The sequence below is a fragment of the Stegodyphus dumicola genome, chromosome 4 (genome assembly GCF_044657685.1).
Source record: "Stegodyphus dumicola isolate Sdum_Otavi_A_Nest chromosome 4, ASM4465768v1".
Lineage (NCBI taxonomy): Eukaryota > Metazoa > Arthropoda > Arachnida > Araneae > Eresidae > Stegodyphus > Stegodyphus dumicola.
Genome location: NC_140771.1, coordinates 224,566,422 through 224,582,997, shown reverse-complemented (window position 1 = coordinate 224,582,997; position 16,576 = coordinate 224,566,422). Strand labels below are relative to the sequence as shown.

The following is a 16,576-nucleotide window of genomic DNA, read 5'->3' as shown; positions in this document are numbered from 1 at the left end:
ATCAGCTGAAAGCCGACAGAAATTCAAGACCGCCGCCCGCTGGTACATGGCATTCGCGAGAGCAAGACCCGCAAAGGGGTCAAGCCCCCGCCACTTGTTTTGTTCTTACTCTTAGCTTGAAAAATCAGGAAACAGAATGATCTCTAGCCTGGTGCAAGCAGCCAGGAAATCTCGGTTTCTCCGCCTCTGTGAGTTCATAGGCTTTCAAAAAAATCATAAAATTATATCTTACCAATCCCGGAATTTTATGTTATCTAAATTGAGAAAATGACACACCCATGACGAATCAAACACCAGAAAATCTGACAATGAAATCCGAAAAACATCTGCACACATAACGTGAGAAAAAGAAGTAGACCCCTCAACTAACAAGTGAAACTAGCTTTTACGAGCATCCAATTATCTAACTTAGTACACCTCCCACTGTCTTGAAGTTCGCAAAACTGCAAACTTTAACAAAGCGACAAGACGAACGATTTCCGTTTCACATGCATTAGCTAAAAAGGGCGACACATATACCTTACTGCCTCCATTGTTGGAAAAGACCGTAAACCAGATGTGTGTCCTCGCAACCGTCTCTCGCCTTTGTCACAATTCCAACTCAAGAATAATGAGTTAAATAAAACCTTAAGAGCTTAAGAATACTTTTTTTCCAGATTAAAATACACATGAATACAAATAAAAATATTAGAATAATAATAACTTAAAACACATATTAAAAATTGAAATTCGCGACATAACATATTCCTATTAGAATAATAATAACTTGAAACACATATTAATAATTGAAATCTCGACATAACAACATCTACAACAATCTTTTCTCCCACTGTTTCCGAACCTGTCCATAGAATTTTAAGATTAGAGGTAAGTCATGGTTAGTTTCAATGATTTCATTCGCCTAATGGTTTTGAATTTGCCCTGAAACGTTTGTTAACTGAGTTATCAAGTAGTTAAGCCTTCAACAGAACTAGATTAAAGCCATACGGGCCCCTAAACAAAATGCTTCTGCAGCATTCCTGTGGCATCTTTCTTTGTTTTTATACCAGAAAAATTAGTTGTGAGGAATAATGGGAAGGTTTTCTGAGCACCTAAGATTTGATCCTAGGCCTGAGTCTTGTTGCCCTATGAGGTAATACGCACTGGCTTTCAGGAATCACAGCTACAGAGATTCATCATTCATATACAGCTAGCTTCAATTTTCTATTTACATAACTTTCTTTGAAATTTCTGTACGCGCTTAATACTAACAAACGTTTCGTGACAGAAAGATGAATTTTAGAGAACATTAGGCATTTTATTGTGGAACAGGAGATGTGAAAAATATGACTGTCTATACCAGAGCTCGAACTCTGGATATTCCAATTGCAAGCTGGACGTGTAACTAGATTACACCACGAAAGTACTCTGTATACCTTACATTATCCTCCAATTAAAAAGTGACCGGGGAAGGATGAGACCCAGTCACCAGACCCTAATGGTGAGAAATTATCATTCATCAGCTTTGAGTTCGGGGGCCACTTTTTCCGACCATTAGGCATATTATTTTGGATCAGGAAATGTCAAAAAAGGGCAGTACTCAGCATTTTGTTTAGGGAAGTTCGAGCTACGTACCTTATGATTACTAGCTGGACGTGCTTTCCACTTCCATTACGAAGGCACATGGTAAGGAAAGAGAAAAACCTTGCAAAATGACTATCAACTGTCGTATTTTCAGTAAAGAATCGATTGATATTTAAATTCATTTTCTTCCAGGAATATATTTTTGCCTCAATAGCTACTGAGAGCTTCGAAAATGTGAAAAGAACACGAATAGATAGTACAATAATGCTCATGTATTCGTTGATTCAGTATCTGCAGTTTAGGTGCTAGAGTAGAAAAATGCCATAATTTTCAGTTTTCGGAACACAATCGAACGATGGTGCGCAAACCGAAACAGAGTTCACTCACACCGAATATTGTCTTCCTATGCAACAATACGAGCATCTCCAGGCGATGTGACTCAATATATGGAATGGGAATGGGCAATGAGGGTATCTTATACATATTTTTCAAGTTACAACCCCCTTCCATCCAGATTCTGCAGTTAGATTTTTAACTTGAAGAAGGAGTTCGGCAATCAGTGGTCAGAAAATATTACTTGACTTATCTTTGCTTCCATAACCCACAATTCTTAAACTTTTTTTTACCCTTGCTTCTAATTTCTACCTTATTTCTACTAATTACGTCGTCTCACCTGCTCTTAAAATTCTTATTTACCATAACAAGAGTCATAAAAAGTAAGATTACTCATTCTGTTAATGCTAGAAATCTTTAGTGTGCTGTACGCTTATGTAACAATATCGTATTTAGTAACCTTTGCTCAACTAGCAACAAGTCTATATATATACTCTAGTACTGTACTCTGCAGGGTATTATGAAATTTGTGTGCTTTCACACGTTAGAAACTGGCTTTTTCGGACAGGTTTCCGTGTAGATGTTTTTTATATTCGCCTTGTCAAGGTACCTTCCTTTGTTTCCTTCTTCTCAATAGTTGTCAGTTCCCATCCTTTTACGGAATCCACAGCTCAAGACTCTGTAAAGTCAGGCCAGCCAGCACCCATTAAATACATAAAGGTTACGGCACGTTTCCTAAGAGCAAGGTGTGACGTCAGTGTTAGTAGGGATAGCGTTTCACTTAACTACCCTTCAGCTCAAGTTTCACTTAGCTCAGGAATGTGGTGGGTGGATTTCCGGAGTTTTGACTGTTACTCGGTGAATAGGCATTCATTAGAACACTGCCGATTTTCTCTTGTAGTTTTAGATGTTTCAAGAATTCGCCATTTTATAGAAGTACATTTTATTACTCTCTTTCCTCAAAATCTGGATATGGTGCACACGTGCTGTGTACTCAACTGTAAGGGAACTAACCCAATGTTCACAAAGTGCAAGTTTTCTCTTTTCCTAAAACGCAAAGAATTGGATTAATCCTATTCATAGAAAACATTTTATACCGACGAAATTTTTGAGAGTAAATTGCTTTTTTTAAAATGAAGGAGATTATATTTATCTGTGCTAAAAACATATTTCTAAAATATAATATAATTACCATGAACTAAAGCGAGTACATATATTTGTAAAAAGAATTTAATTTTATTGTACGAACAATAAGTGATTACATAAATATGATGACCTATACTAACCATTTCATTTACAGTAGAAAGTACTGTTTATTAACATGCTAATCATTTAATTTATAGCAGATGGCATTATTTATCATCATGCTAATCATTTAAGTTAAGGGTCATGATAGTGATTTAAGTTAAGCGGTGCAAACTGATTTACAGATGAAAATGCCAACAAAGTCTCTGTGCAGAATGTACTTCGTTTGCATTTGTTTTATACACTCTAATGTATTTCCTAGTACCTTTTAAAGTATGTCTGGCTATGTAGCTCTTCGTGTTCATCATATCACGTTTCACTAATTAATGTTATTCCCATACATAAATTATATATAACTGACTCCTCCCTCCAAAAATACGACCAAATGTTCACAGAGTAAAAATTGGGGGAAATATTATGAATTGGTTAGCGTCCACTGTTAATCCACAAGAAGCAAAGTGTACTAATTATCTACATATCTGTAAAATTGGGTATGTGGGCTTCTTTTTTGGGGTATGCTGTTTTAGCGATAAAATAGCATAAACATTCCGATTTTCATAAAATAAAAGCGGGGCATTATAATGTAGTTTTTTAATTGAGAAGTTTATCTTAAAAGCAAATTCTAAAGCAGATAGAATAGGTACTTCGGAAGAAGCTCAAATATACTCTGTAGTTGAATACAATCATTCCGATAATTCGTTTTACATCAGCCTGAAAATCAAATTAAAAGATATACCATGATTCCAAAATATCTTAAAGTAGAACAAAATCTGAAGCAATGGTTAAAATGTTCTTGAGAATTAAACTAAGTTCTGAAGGAATTGAAAAACATCATTTACCACTGTATTTTTGTCTTTAAATTGATACTTCAATTAAAAAAAAAAAAAAAAAAAAAAAAAAAAAAAAACATGAAAATATTCCCAGTATGTGCAGTAAATTATATCACTGTCGTTTTGGGGAATCCAGATGAAAGTTCAGATAACATGTCCCACTGTTTGTAAAATACGTGAACAATCTGCCGTTAGAATACACAAGAATTTCTTGTTGCAGTAAAGATAATACAAATCGTAATTTTGGAACAAAGCAGTCCTCTTATATTAACATCCTCGCATTAAATGAATGCCTTGTTGAAACTAATTACAAAGCTTGCACATAGCCAAATCATCTGTGGGAAACTCAAATAGACCATGAATCAAGAGTTCGTTCAATATCTATACAGCATAAGTTATTTAACAGGGTGGTCATAAAAAACTTCCGCGATATATGAACCTCTAGCGCCCTATCAGCTGAACCATTCGAAATGAAATTTCAAATATTGCTATTTGAAGGTACGCACTTAAAATTGTAGTAAGTTAAAGCAATATCTCACGGTTACGGTTACAGTGAAAACATTTCGAAATTTCCGAATGCCAAATTGATCAGCGCATTGAAAAACTATAAATGGCGTTTAAATGATAAACGTATGACGGAAACTCCCGGCGTAAAATATTTACAAAGAAGAGCATTATAAAGGGCCAGTGATAACACAGAGAGGAGGTGCATTGACACACTTTGCATAATTCACAGCGATATACAGTAAAAACACCAATCACAGAACACCATATGCAAAGGACTGCTTGCGGAAAACGCTTAATAAGCAGTGTTAGAAGATGGTTTCTTCAACTAAGTGTTGGAACGTGCCAGCAAAATAACGCTTACAGGGAAACAACGAGGTGAATTGATAAAGCTGGTTTATTTGAACGTGGAGAATATTGATGCAGCTAGTGAGAGTTTATCATCGAAAATCATAAGCTAAGACAAGGACCATGTTCCTTGAAAACTGCACTTAATTTTACAAAAGCATTTGAACAGACTGGAAGCACTTGTCATAGACCGTGATCTGGACTACCATGTGTTTGTGCTGAAAATGTTGCGCAAGTGCATAATACGATTAACAGCATGTCCATTGCATACTGCAAAAAGTGTCGCCGGATGTATTGGAAATCACAGTCTTCAAGCTCCTGCGCTCTGTTCTGCGGATGTTTTCTTATCGATTCCAGTGCATCCAAATGTTGCAACCTGGAGAAGAGCAAAAGCGAACTTTGAAGCGACTTTGAGAATTTTTTTCCTTATCAGGTGTTATGAAGATAGCAGGTGGCGGCGGCAGATATTATGGGCAGCTGAGGTTCATTTCTCCTTAACTGAAAACGTAATCTCCAAGAATTGCATTCACTAGGCTGACGAAAATCCTCACGTTGTGGCACCAGCGACTTTATATATACGAAGCTAAAGTGACTGTATGGTGTGGCACAACAAGCACATTCGTTCTCAATAAGTGCTTATTTAAGAGGTCACTGTCCCAAATTTCAAAACTTACTTCATCACAATTGCGCTGTAGAGACATAATGTCTCTACATGTTAATAGGAAAACATGTTAATAGGAAAAGCCGGAGAGGTAAAAATTTAGCAACCGCCTTCGCCGAGAATCGAACCACGGACCTCTGGAATACCGACCCAGCGTGCAGAACCACTACACCACGAAGGCGCGCTAGGAAGGCGGGAGAAATACCTTATAATTCAATGTACAACCATGTTGGAAGATTACGTAATTTCAGAATTGCAACAGCGAAATGTCGTTAATAACATCGTATGAATGCAAGATTGTGCTCTTCTATACGTCGGCACATACAGTGGATGGACAAAAATATGGAAACACCTTGTGAAATGCATGTTTCAAAAGAAAGATTAATTTTAATGAAATATGTAGGTGGCGCTGGCGTTTTTGACTACTGACGCCACCTATACAACTTCGTAAATGTGCTAAACAGTTCAGTTGTTGTCGGAGTACTGTTATGTAAGGTTGTCATTGCATTATGTCAGAGTTAACAGACTTAGAACGTGGGCAAATTGTTGGAGCACGTATGGTAGGTGCTTCCGTAGAGGTAGCCGAGGTGTTTAGTGTTTCAAGAGGTACTGTATCGAAGATTTATTCCGCATATTTGAAGAGCGGAAAAACATCATCTGCTAAATCACAGCGCGGACGAAAGTGTGTCCTGAGTGATTGTGACAGACGATCATTAAGGGCAATTGTGACGAAAAAAAAGAAGACCACAGCTGCAAAAGTTACTGCTGAAATGAATGTTGTGTTACCGAACCCTGTGAGTACCAAAACAATTAGAAGGGAGCTTCATAAACAGGGAATTGCTGGCCGTGCTGCAATTGAGAAGCCACTCATCAGTGATGCTAATGCCCGTAACAGGAAAAGGTGGTGTTTAAGTCATAAAGCCTGGACTATAGAGCAGTGGAAGCGAGTAATATGGTCTGACGAGTCTTCTTTCACATTGTTTCCCACTTCTGGCCGAGTTTACGTCTGGAGAACGCCATCTCAAGCCTATAATACAGACTGCTTGTTGCGAAGAGTGAAACATGGCGGGGGTTCTGTTATGGTTTAGGCAGCCATATCGTGGTTCTCTGCTAGCCCCACGATAACTGGGTCAGGGCACATGACTGCCAAGACTTATGTGAACATTTTGGCCGATCAAGTTCATCCCATGGTACAAACTTTGTTCCCCGATGGTGATGGTGTCTTCCAAGACGACAAAGCCCCTGTTCACACAGCTCACATTGTCCAGGGCTGGTTTTCTGAGCACGAGGATGAATTGTCCCATCTGCCCTGGCCACCACAGTCACCAGACCTGAATATTATCGAACCTTTGTGGTCTACATTGGAACGGAAAGTGCATTCTCGTTATCCACCGCCAACATCGTTATCTGAACTTGCCACCGTTTTGCAGGAAGAATGGTATAATATTCCCTTGGCAAGCATACAAGAATTGTATTTATCCATTCCGACAAGACTGCAAGCTATTTTGGATGCCAACGGGTTTCCTACACCATATTAAGCAAAGAAACATGTTTTTTTAAAGGTGTTTCCATATTTTTGTCCAACCCCTGTAAGTTAACTATATTGGAATGCTAGAACTTTCATGAACTCCTTTTAAAGACTACATCTCTTGTGCTCTTTTCCGTGTTGTTTAAGTTTTTAATTTTTTACTTTTGTTCTCATGTTCATGTATTCTGATTCTTTATAAATATTTGTTCTTTTTTATTATTTATCATTGTTCTTGTGTGATACTTGAGCTCTTTTATATGCTTGGATTGATCTTTCCAATAAAGCCATATGTAACAATAACACATTTTCTTTCATTAGTTTGGTTAGATTGATGTACAGTTGAGGTTACTGCTGAGCAATTTTAGTTTTTCTAAATGAATTTTAATTACGGTATTCGTTTTGTGAAAGGAGAATTTCGCGTTATATCTCATTTTTCTTCAGATATTTATAGCTGAACATCTTTTATTGGTATAAGAATTCATCTTATAACTGCAGTAAAGATTCAAGTTCATTTTTATCTGGCCTGGTTATTTAGGAGATTTTAATGAATCTGTATCACATAACAGTACTCATAGTTTAAGCATATAGTATTTGTAGAAATTTCGCTGGTTCGTATTAAAATTTTATACTTGTGCTTAAAATTCCAAAAGGTGAAATCATTGGTAAGAATTTTAGTTTCTAAATTTCAAAATGATGCTTTCCAGATCATGTTAAAATTAATAATTCATTATTACCTTCACAGGCCAAATTGTGTAGTGATTGGTTAAAAAACTGGACAGCCATAGTATCGGTACGTATAACACTTTTATATTAATACAAAAAAACCTGTGTTATGTTGTAAAAATGTGATAACTATTACTAATGGTACACTTGTGCAAATTGTAAAATAACGAAATCCAAATATCATTTTACGAAGAGATATATTCGTGTTTATGAAACAAGAATTAAGAATATTAGTAAAATTTGAATTCTTATACCATTGTTAATAGCAATTTAGTCATAGGTTCCAAGAGGTTAACCTTTAATTTGCATTTTTGCATGTAAGATTCTCCCTTGTGTAATTCTCAATTACAGTAGAAAGTGACGAATCTTAATAACTAATTAGCGAATAATCGCTTAAGTTCGTGTGACAAGAAACAACAAGATCGAAGGGCAACTAACCTTTCATTATTCCAATCAGATTTAACAAAACTCTGTTTTGGAGTGTACAATCAAAGCTGACACTTGGGCTTGAACTTAAGAGACTAAAAACTAAACTAAAACTAAGGTTAACTAAAGAAATATAGCCGAAGCTATCAAGATTCTAATCAAGTCAAATCATTCTAATCAAAAATATAGATTTTAAGAAAATTGCTAAAAGAGATCTGCCAAAATTTATTTTCTAGAAGATTTGAAAAGTTTGAAACTTGATGGCTAAATGTAAATATAAAATTATGTATGTTAAAATATTTGTAATTAGGCACATAGGTCAGATTAAGTTTTTATTAAATAGAGTAACGCATGCAAGGGCTATCTGCCTAAAGAGAGATGCCATCGTGGAGGAATTTTGAAGAAAAACTGACCTTTGAGTGGGTATTAAAAATAATGCTTATAATTTTCATTCAAATTATATTCATATATATTTTTTATGTAAAACTTTCGGGTGTATGCTAAATTAGTGTAAATTACTTACACGAAAAATATAGTGAATGCACAGAAATTAAAGATTTGCACATGCCGGAAATGATAAATAGGAAATATGTATGGGTATTTATGTATGTGCTTGCAAAAAGCATGTATCTGCCTTTGACAAAATACTTAAATATTCATTAAATTATTTATAAATGTATTTGAAATGAAGAATTTATTCACTTATAAACAACTGTGAAAGTACTGTGAAGAAATCTAATGATTAAATGTATCTAATTTATAATGATTATAAATGTTATCTAAATATATAATAACCTTAATATTGAATTGTAAACATAAATTGAAATCCTGTTGACAAATACGTTATAAAACTATTTAAGCAAGAATTGTTCGTATTGGAAAGCAATATGTTAAAAGGGGCTGTAACGCAAATGCTATGAGATGCGCACTTAAGAACGTAATAAAGAGTTTTGGAATATGTATTGTTGAAATGAAGGGTAAAAAAAAATCTGATAAGTATAATTAAAAGAATTATTCCCTTTACATTTTATAATAACTCAGTTACAAGTTTTAAATAATACTTTAAAAAAAAAAAAAACTTATTTTATTCCCTTTCAGAAATGTTCAGAGAAAGTCAAGTACTATTTAAAGTATTTCGCTAATTCCTAATAATTCTCTAATTTAAAATGAACTGAATAGAGCATTAATTATAAATTGACTTACATTTTTCAATTTAAAAGATGCCTCAGAAGGCAAAAAATCATGTCATATTTAAGAAAGTATTTTAGAAAGAAGCTCTACAAATAGAAAAGAAATAATGCATAATTTTAATATTAATAATACAATAAACTTTGATCTTAATTTTTGTACCTTAACCGAATAAAATCGAATTACCTTAATTTTTTTTTTCTAATGTAATTAACGAAAACTTGTGAAAATATTTCATTCAAATTAAACCATTCTGAGAAAACTGTCCTGTGAAAATTATAGCATTTAATTCCGTTCAGAATGAAATGTTGTTTAAAAATATGTTTTTTTCACATACTTAGGACTCTGAAGTGTTGTAGAAAAAGAAAATATATACATTTATATGTATATTTGCGACGTAATTACAAAATATTTACACCCGAACGCGTCAAATCCCATAGTACTCAATGGTAAATGACCCAATGTTTTGGTCACCACGTAGGGATCGCTGGTGCTTCAGAGCAGGGTACGGAGAAACTTGTTTAGGGCGACTCCATCTTACTTCCTACCTCCATGGAGCTTTGAGAGAGAGGAGAGTAGTCAAAAGGCAGACGCGCGTAAATCAGAAACTCTGATTCTCTCTAACTCTGTAAGTAACTTCGCGGTTTAAATACCGCTCCTCCTCATTAAGTATTCAGAAAGATTCCAAAACTACGTTCTGGCCGGAAGAAGTAAGTTGAAGTTAAGAATTTGACAGGAAAGGAACTTAAAATTTAACTTTTAATAAAATTAACATAATCCTTACATGCTAATATTTTGAAGCTAGGTATTGTTTTAACTTAAATAAGAAAATATAAACAGTATTCTGAAATCACAGAATCAATTTTCATAACGTATGCTTTTTCTTCACTTCCAACCTTTCACGTACACCTTCAAAGGCTTTCATCGATACGCAGTTTTATTTAATGCCCGTTTTCATATATTCGAATGCGATGTAAAATTCTTCGAAGACAAATATTGCCGAATTATTCACAGTTGCCGAAGTTAGACAAATATTGCCGAATTATCCACAGTTGCCGAATCTTCCTCACTTCTTCGTAAATAAAATATTTCTAATACTTTTTTCAAAATAGAAAATACGTTAACACGTGGAATACTCAGAGCCATTCTAGTTATGAGAAAATTATAAGTGATCGAAAATTGTTAACGTTCGTTTGTAAAGAAAATATGATAACATATTGTTACCTTAAAACTCTTCTCATCACGAGGAAACTATAAAAAACCATAATTATGACTATCGACCATTTGATGATGGTTTGAAATGGCAATTTATTGATAATACTGGTACGGTTTACAGAATGAGTGACATAATAATAACAGTCAGTTTAGCCATAGTAATAGCAGTTAGAGGGCCATAGTAATAACTATAAGGCTGAAGAGTCTTTTTCTTCACAATAAAAGGATATAGTATAAAACAGTTGCTTTACGGCTTCTCGATATTGGGAATATGCTGCAAAAACAAATCTGAGTAAAACACAAATCCTGCAAAATAAAGTCCTTTAGGGATATAGCCAGCGCTCCTTGGTATACGAAGTATAGCAAATTACATATGGATTAAAAAATCTAAATTATCAAAATTTTCCAAAACTGCTCATAGTACAATGCTAAACATTATCCCAGCACTATAATTACAATTCAGAAAGATGAATCACTACTGCAAGAAAAGCACGCATAACCAACTAACTTACTTAAAATGTACCCAACTAACTTACTTTAAAACTTAAATTCAGTCTCTGCAGTTTCCTGAGAGCACGACCAAGAACGAGTCAGTCTTTGGAGACTTTCTGGAATTGTCTCATCTAGATTCGGCAATTGTGGAGTACATTATATTGTGGTTTCAGCTTCACAGTTCTTATTTTACCATCTTTCATCTGGAAATAATTCAGTAACTTTGGCTAGAAGGCCAATCTAAACGCTCTTAAAAATTATCTTACCCTAGGACGATACTGTCGACTTGAATGTGGTATATCTGAGGATGTTGTCGATATCTTTGGACAATTTGCCGTAAATATTTCTTTCTAAAGCGTAATTTCAAATCTTCGATTAACTTAACACGATAATTTATACTTTTTTTAATTTGCTAGCATCAACCTCGTTGATAACTGCAGCTTCTGAATTCTGTCTGCCGATTAAGAACATGGCAGGAGTAAATGGAGTCAGGTCTTTCACGTCTTCTGATAAATATGCTAAGGTCAGGAATTTATGACGCTTTTACAATCAAATATTACTGTGGATATCTCTTCATAAGTTATGATAGCTTTTCCTAAAGATATTCTAAGGAACTCTTTAACAATTATAACAAATCTGTCTCACCAGGCTGGTGTAAAAGGAAAAAACTTCCAAATAATCGGTTGAACCTCAGGTAATGGATTTATTTTCCACCAGTCTATTTTTTTAGGTTATAAGGTATTTCTCCCGCCTTCCTAGCGTGCCTTCATGGTTTAGTGGTCAGCATTTTGAGCCGGTATTTCAGAGGTCCGTGGTTCGATTTCTGGCGAAGACGTTTGCTAATTTTCCATCTCTCTTGCTTCCAAAAAATGCCTAATGTCTCTACAAGGTAATTGTGAGCACCTTTAAAATTTGTACCGTTGTCACAATTACATGATTCTATGTTGCCCTCGTCTGGCTATCACGCATCTAAATTAAAGGAGGAATGCTTCTATCGACAGAGATGAAACTACCTCCAAGTCTACAGCTCTGTCTAGGGAACATGTTCAAAGCCATGCAAACTTTGTCCCCCTGCTTTATATGTAAGGGACCTGTTAAATCTATTCGCACAGTCTCAAACACAGATGCATTTTCAATTCTGTCTGCTGGTTTTGGGGCTGAATCTGCCGTGACTGTCAGACTTAAATCCTTGGCACTTGATACAATATTTCAAAACATTTTGAATTATTTTCCTATCTTTAAAGATCCAATATTTTTCACCTTTTTAAAGCAACATTTGAGTTCCTGCATGATAATTCTCTCGCTGAAAATGTTCAATAAATCTTTGCATAAATTCCTTGTTTCAGAAAATTCACCAGTTTATCTAAGGATCGTTCTTCTAATTCAATTCTTCGCTTAAATGTCTTCTTCTTGCCCAAGAAATCAGAATTTCTTCGGGCAAGTATTATTTCACCAAGGGGGCTTAAAAATCAACATACTTTTCTTAGCTTCTTTCCAGACTTTATATTCCCAGACTTCCCAGAATGTTTTCTTACGTTTTTAAGTATTTATTAATTCTAACTCACAATTTGATTAAATATATTTACTGCATTATTGACTCAATTTATTATGGTTATGAAATAAAAGTATCGCAATATAACTCAAATATAAGTATTCTCTACTTTTCTGCATTTCAGGAAGTTTGTGCTCAAGAACCTGAACACTGTGATGAAATCTGTAAACCTGCTGTAAGTACTTATTTAATTCACATCCATAATTATTACTTTTGACAGAAAATTATGCATCCACTTGTATTCGATGACAAATTCAAATTATACTAGTTGGGCAAATTTCGCACATGTAATTTTTCATATATTTTTTACTTCTAAGATAAAAATATGTTCCCTTCCAAAAACGTGGATGAATTGTCAGATTAATAGACAATTTGCTTGCATGTTTTACTTACGTTAAAATCAAAAATTAATTTTTACAGCATCAGTACAGAAGCTAAAAATTTAACTGATGAAATTATAAAACGAAATTTCTTACGTATACTAACTGAGCTATCGAATAAATTCGTTGAATAATATAACACTTTAATAATATTCTATTCTCTTATCTTATGAAAAACAAATTATTGAATAAATTCAATTTTTCAGTAATTATGTAACTTTATGCTTTCAGTACCATAAAAACTTAAGGTTTTAGCTTTCTCCGCCCTGACCGGCAGTGTGGTTATCGATGTTGGCTGTCATATCATTGGTCTCGGGTTCGATTCTCAAGAAGGTTTGGACTTTCATAAGTGTAGAGTGCCTGTGCAGAATTGGAGCACTTAAAGTATTGCGGAATCTGAAGTCCTGTCAAGAGGTTTGGTGGTAGAGGAAGAGTGTTGGAAGACCCTTTGATCCATTCTCTGGGGTACTGTGTATCAGAACTGGGAGTGAACTTTTGCTTTCTCACGGGCATAATTCGGTCGCCCACTGTGCAGCGTCCATGGCCAATGGGTATTGGACATTCCAGACGAATGTGTGATGTTACAAATGTCCGGTCATTTGGAACAAACACACAACTATGTTTCTGGTTTGAAAATTTCCCACGATTACGTTGAAGCTAAAAAGTACACACGATTGCTCGAATCGAAGATGCCATCAGTTTCTTACACTAGAAAAAATAGAATCATTTACAGTATCGTAAGAAAAAACTGGAAAATGCAGCGATTTCGCTTTTGGAGTTATACTCAAAATTATCTTTTGAACTGCTATCTTATTTCTCATAAAATTGGCTATTTAATTTTTCATTTTGCTGTAAGTATACATAAATATCTTAGTTATATATAAGGCTTTTAATTTTGTCAGATGATCGGCAAAAATTAAAACATTATCTTTGATATGCATGATCGCTTATAAGAATGCACCCGATCGACACATTTCAAATAGATATTCTGAGAGACCGGCCGTTGATTTCAGTATCTTAGTAACATTATTCTCGTATCCCGTGAATGATAGTTTGGTTTTGGGTCTGAGATCTTTAAAGTGGAGCTTAAAAACAAAACAACCAGCCGTATCTCTTAGAGATTTACTTTGAGAACCTATCAGTTTGGGAAATTTTCGAGTGACATAGCGCAATGAAACAATTTATCGCATCAAATGACTGCCCATTACCAAACTGAGAACGAATCAGAAGATAAATTTAAATAGAAATTTAATTCTTCTGTGTCATGATTGCAGACATCTTGATTGACTTGGAACAATTTCTGGAGTCACAAATAAAACGTTGCGCGACTTTTGTTTTCTTCCAGAACCAAGAATTTAAACTTCAAGCCTGAATGTAAGGCCGTCATGAAACCTCCATGGTTGGGACAACCGGCTGAACAACAAAACGTTGCATCCACAATGACGAAGAAGGCCTTTAAGTCATCTTATACCACAAATCGAAGTGAAGAATGGGAAGCTAGATTCGAAGGATAAATATTCGAACTGACATTATGGAACTACTGCCACAAAATTCGCTGACATAAAGATAACTTACTAGTCTGCAGCCAACAAGACGCCGAGCTCTTCTGTAGATTAAAAACTCAAAGAACTAGGGAAGATGATAGGCCTCCTTCATGGCTTTGAGTGACCATGACACATCTTATTCTGAACGGAAAAAGAAATATGAGGACATGTATACTTCATAAACCTTCAAGCAGATGCTTATAGAGAATGTTTGGTGGCTACGGAAGAAAACTCATCTGCAGACGAAGGAATGTAGGACAAGTCTGACTGTAAACGTAGGTTCTCTTCTACAGGTTTCCCATCAATATTGCTTTCCCACAACTGACAGGTATATTTATTTAATAAAAGCAATGTGAAATGTTTTATATATGGAATGTTTTATTTTAAACTCCGTGAAGCATAATAAATAATATGTTACCAACTGCAACTGTTCAGAATGATCTCATATTTCTTTCACTATTTTCCCATTTTTATATGATGAAATGATTTTTTCTATATGATGAGTTCCCATTTCTATATGATGATCTATTTCTATTTCTATGATCTATTTCCCATTTCTATATGATGAGTTTAAATCTTTCATAAGACTCAACATTTTATGTCAATTTTTTTTTTTAGTTTGAAATGTGCAGCTAGGACTAATGTTTAAAGAAATGATATCCGTAGCCAATTTTATGAATATTTTACATATAAATGAATGTTGGGCTTATCTAATACTTCTCTTATATCTTCAGGAAACGTCCTACGAGATTGCACTTGAATATTATGAGAGAGGAGATTGTACGACTATTGGTGAAAACCCTTTCCAGCTGAAGGGACTTTGAAGAAGCAGAACTGTCTTCCAGGATACTACAACAGAAAGAACGAAATATTATAATCCATGCAAAGAGAATTTGATCCCCCTTTTTGTTAATTTTCATAAACAGGATGTGTTATTTTGTTTTTGCCATGACTTATATGCTAAAAAGTAAATTAAACTAAGGAATCAATTTCTAATTGTTTCTTTTATATTTTCTGTGTAAAACAATGTCTTTATTTCAGTTTGTGTGAAACATTTGTAATGGGATTTCTGAAAATGAATTACCATTTTTTTTTCTATCTCAAAAATTAGCTGTGCTGTAAATGGAAACATTTTGTGATTAGGCTGAGGTGAAAAATCTAAATATAATTTTACTTGTGTTCGAATATGCGGACTTGTAAATTGCTTCAAGGAAGACATTCGGTTTTGTAGGCAACAAATAAATCAGTATTCAACATAATATTACTCATTTGAATTGTTTAAAGTGTACTTCGTTTTTAATATTCGTAAATGGAAAAGAAGCCTCAGCTCTAAAATTAAAAATAAGTATCGTTAGACTAGCAATGATTTTAAGAACAATGTTTTTATGCACCTTAAGAAATTATGGGATTTGGACCTTTGAGGAATTAATTAAATTTGACCATAGTTTAAAGTTGAAGTTCTTACTAGTTATTGTTTTCATTATTATTTTCTAATTCAAAGCTATGAAAAATTCGTAAAAAATTTATTATCTCCATCTGAAATTTAGGAAACAATCTAATTTGAAAACCAATGTCTGACATTCCACAATTATTCAAACAAATTAAACTCGCCAACAACCATAAAAATTTGGGAGACTTAAAGAGATAGAATTGTCATATTCAACGAAATATTTGCCTATATGTGGCTATCGAAAACAGGGTAGTTAAAAAATAACTTTTCCTATTTGAAGGCATCTGTAACTGAAACTAATGAATGAAATGAAACGAAATTTTGTATACATTCTTTCGAAGACATCGCAATATGAATTCAAAAAACGTAGCGCCAAAGGTCTCTAATAGGAGAGATTTTGGCTCTGTCGGAATCGAAAATGGGTCAATAATTACGATGGATGCGTGGAAAAGGGATTTCTCAAAATTTTATTAATGATTCAACAATAAAAAAATGCACATACAGAAATGGATGACATACATTACGAAACTCACAGAAAATAACAATTTCATTAATCAACATTAGGATACCCTGGATACCACTTGCAAAACGTTC

At 34.3% G+C, this 16,576-nt stretch overlaps 1 protein-coding gene across 2 annotated transcripts in view; it reads left to right on the top strand.

The window, feature by feature from the left end:
* LOC118179497 (uncharacterized) overlaps window positions 1-15,521 on the top strand; it is a 44,005-nt gene extending 28,484 nt beyond the window's left edge. For both annotated transcript variants that reach the window (XM_085814301.1, XM_085814300.1), the window contains 3 exons: window positions 7,755-7,802; window positions 12,733-12,783; window positions 15,267-15,521. In XM_085814301.1, the coding sequence (XP_085670427.1) occupies window positions 7,755-7,802; window positions 12,733-12,783; window positions 15,267-15,356 (189 nt within the window). In that variant the 3' untranslated portion in view covers window positions 15,357-15,521. The remainder of the gene's footprint in view (window positions 1-7,754; window positions 7,803-12,732; window positions 12,784-15,266) is intronic.
* Window positions 15,522-16,576: the final 1,055 nt, after the last annotated feature.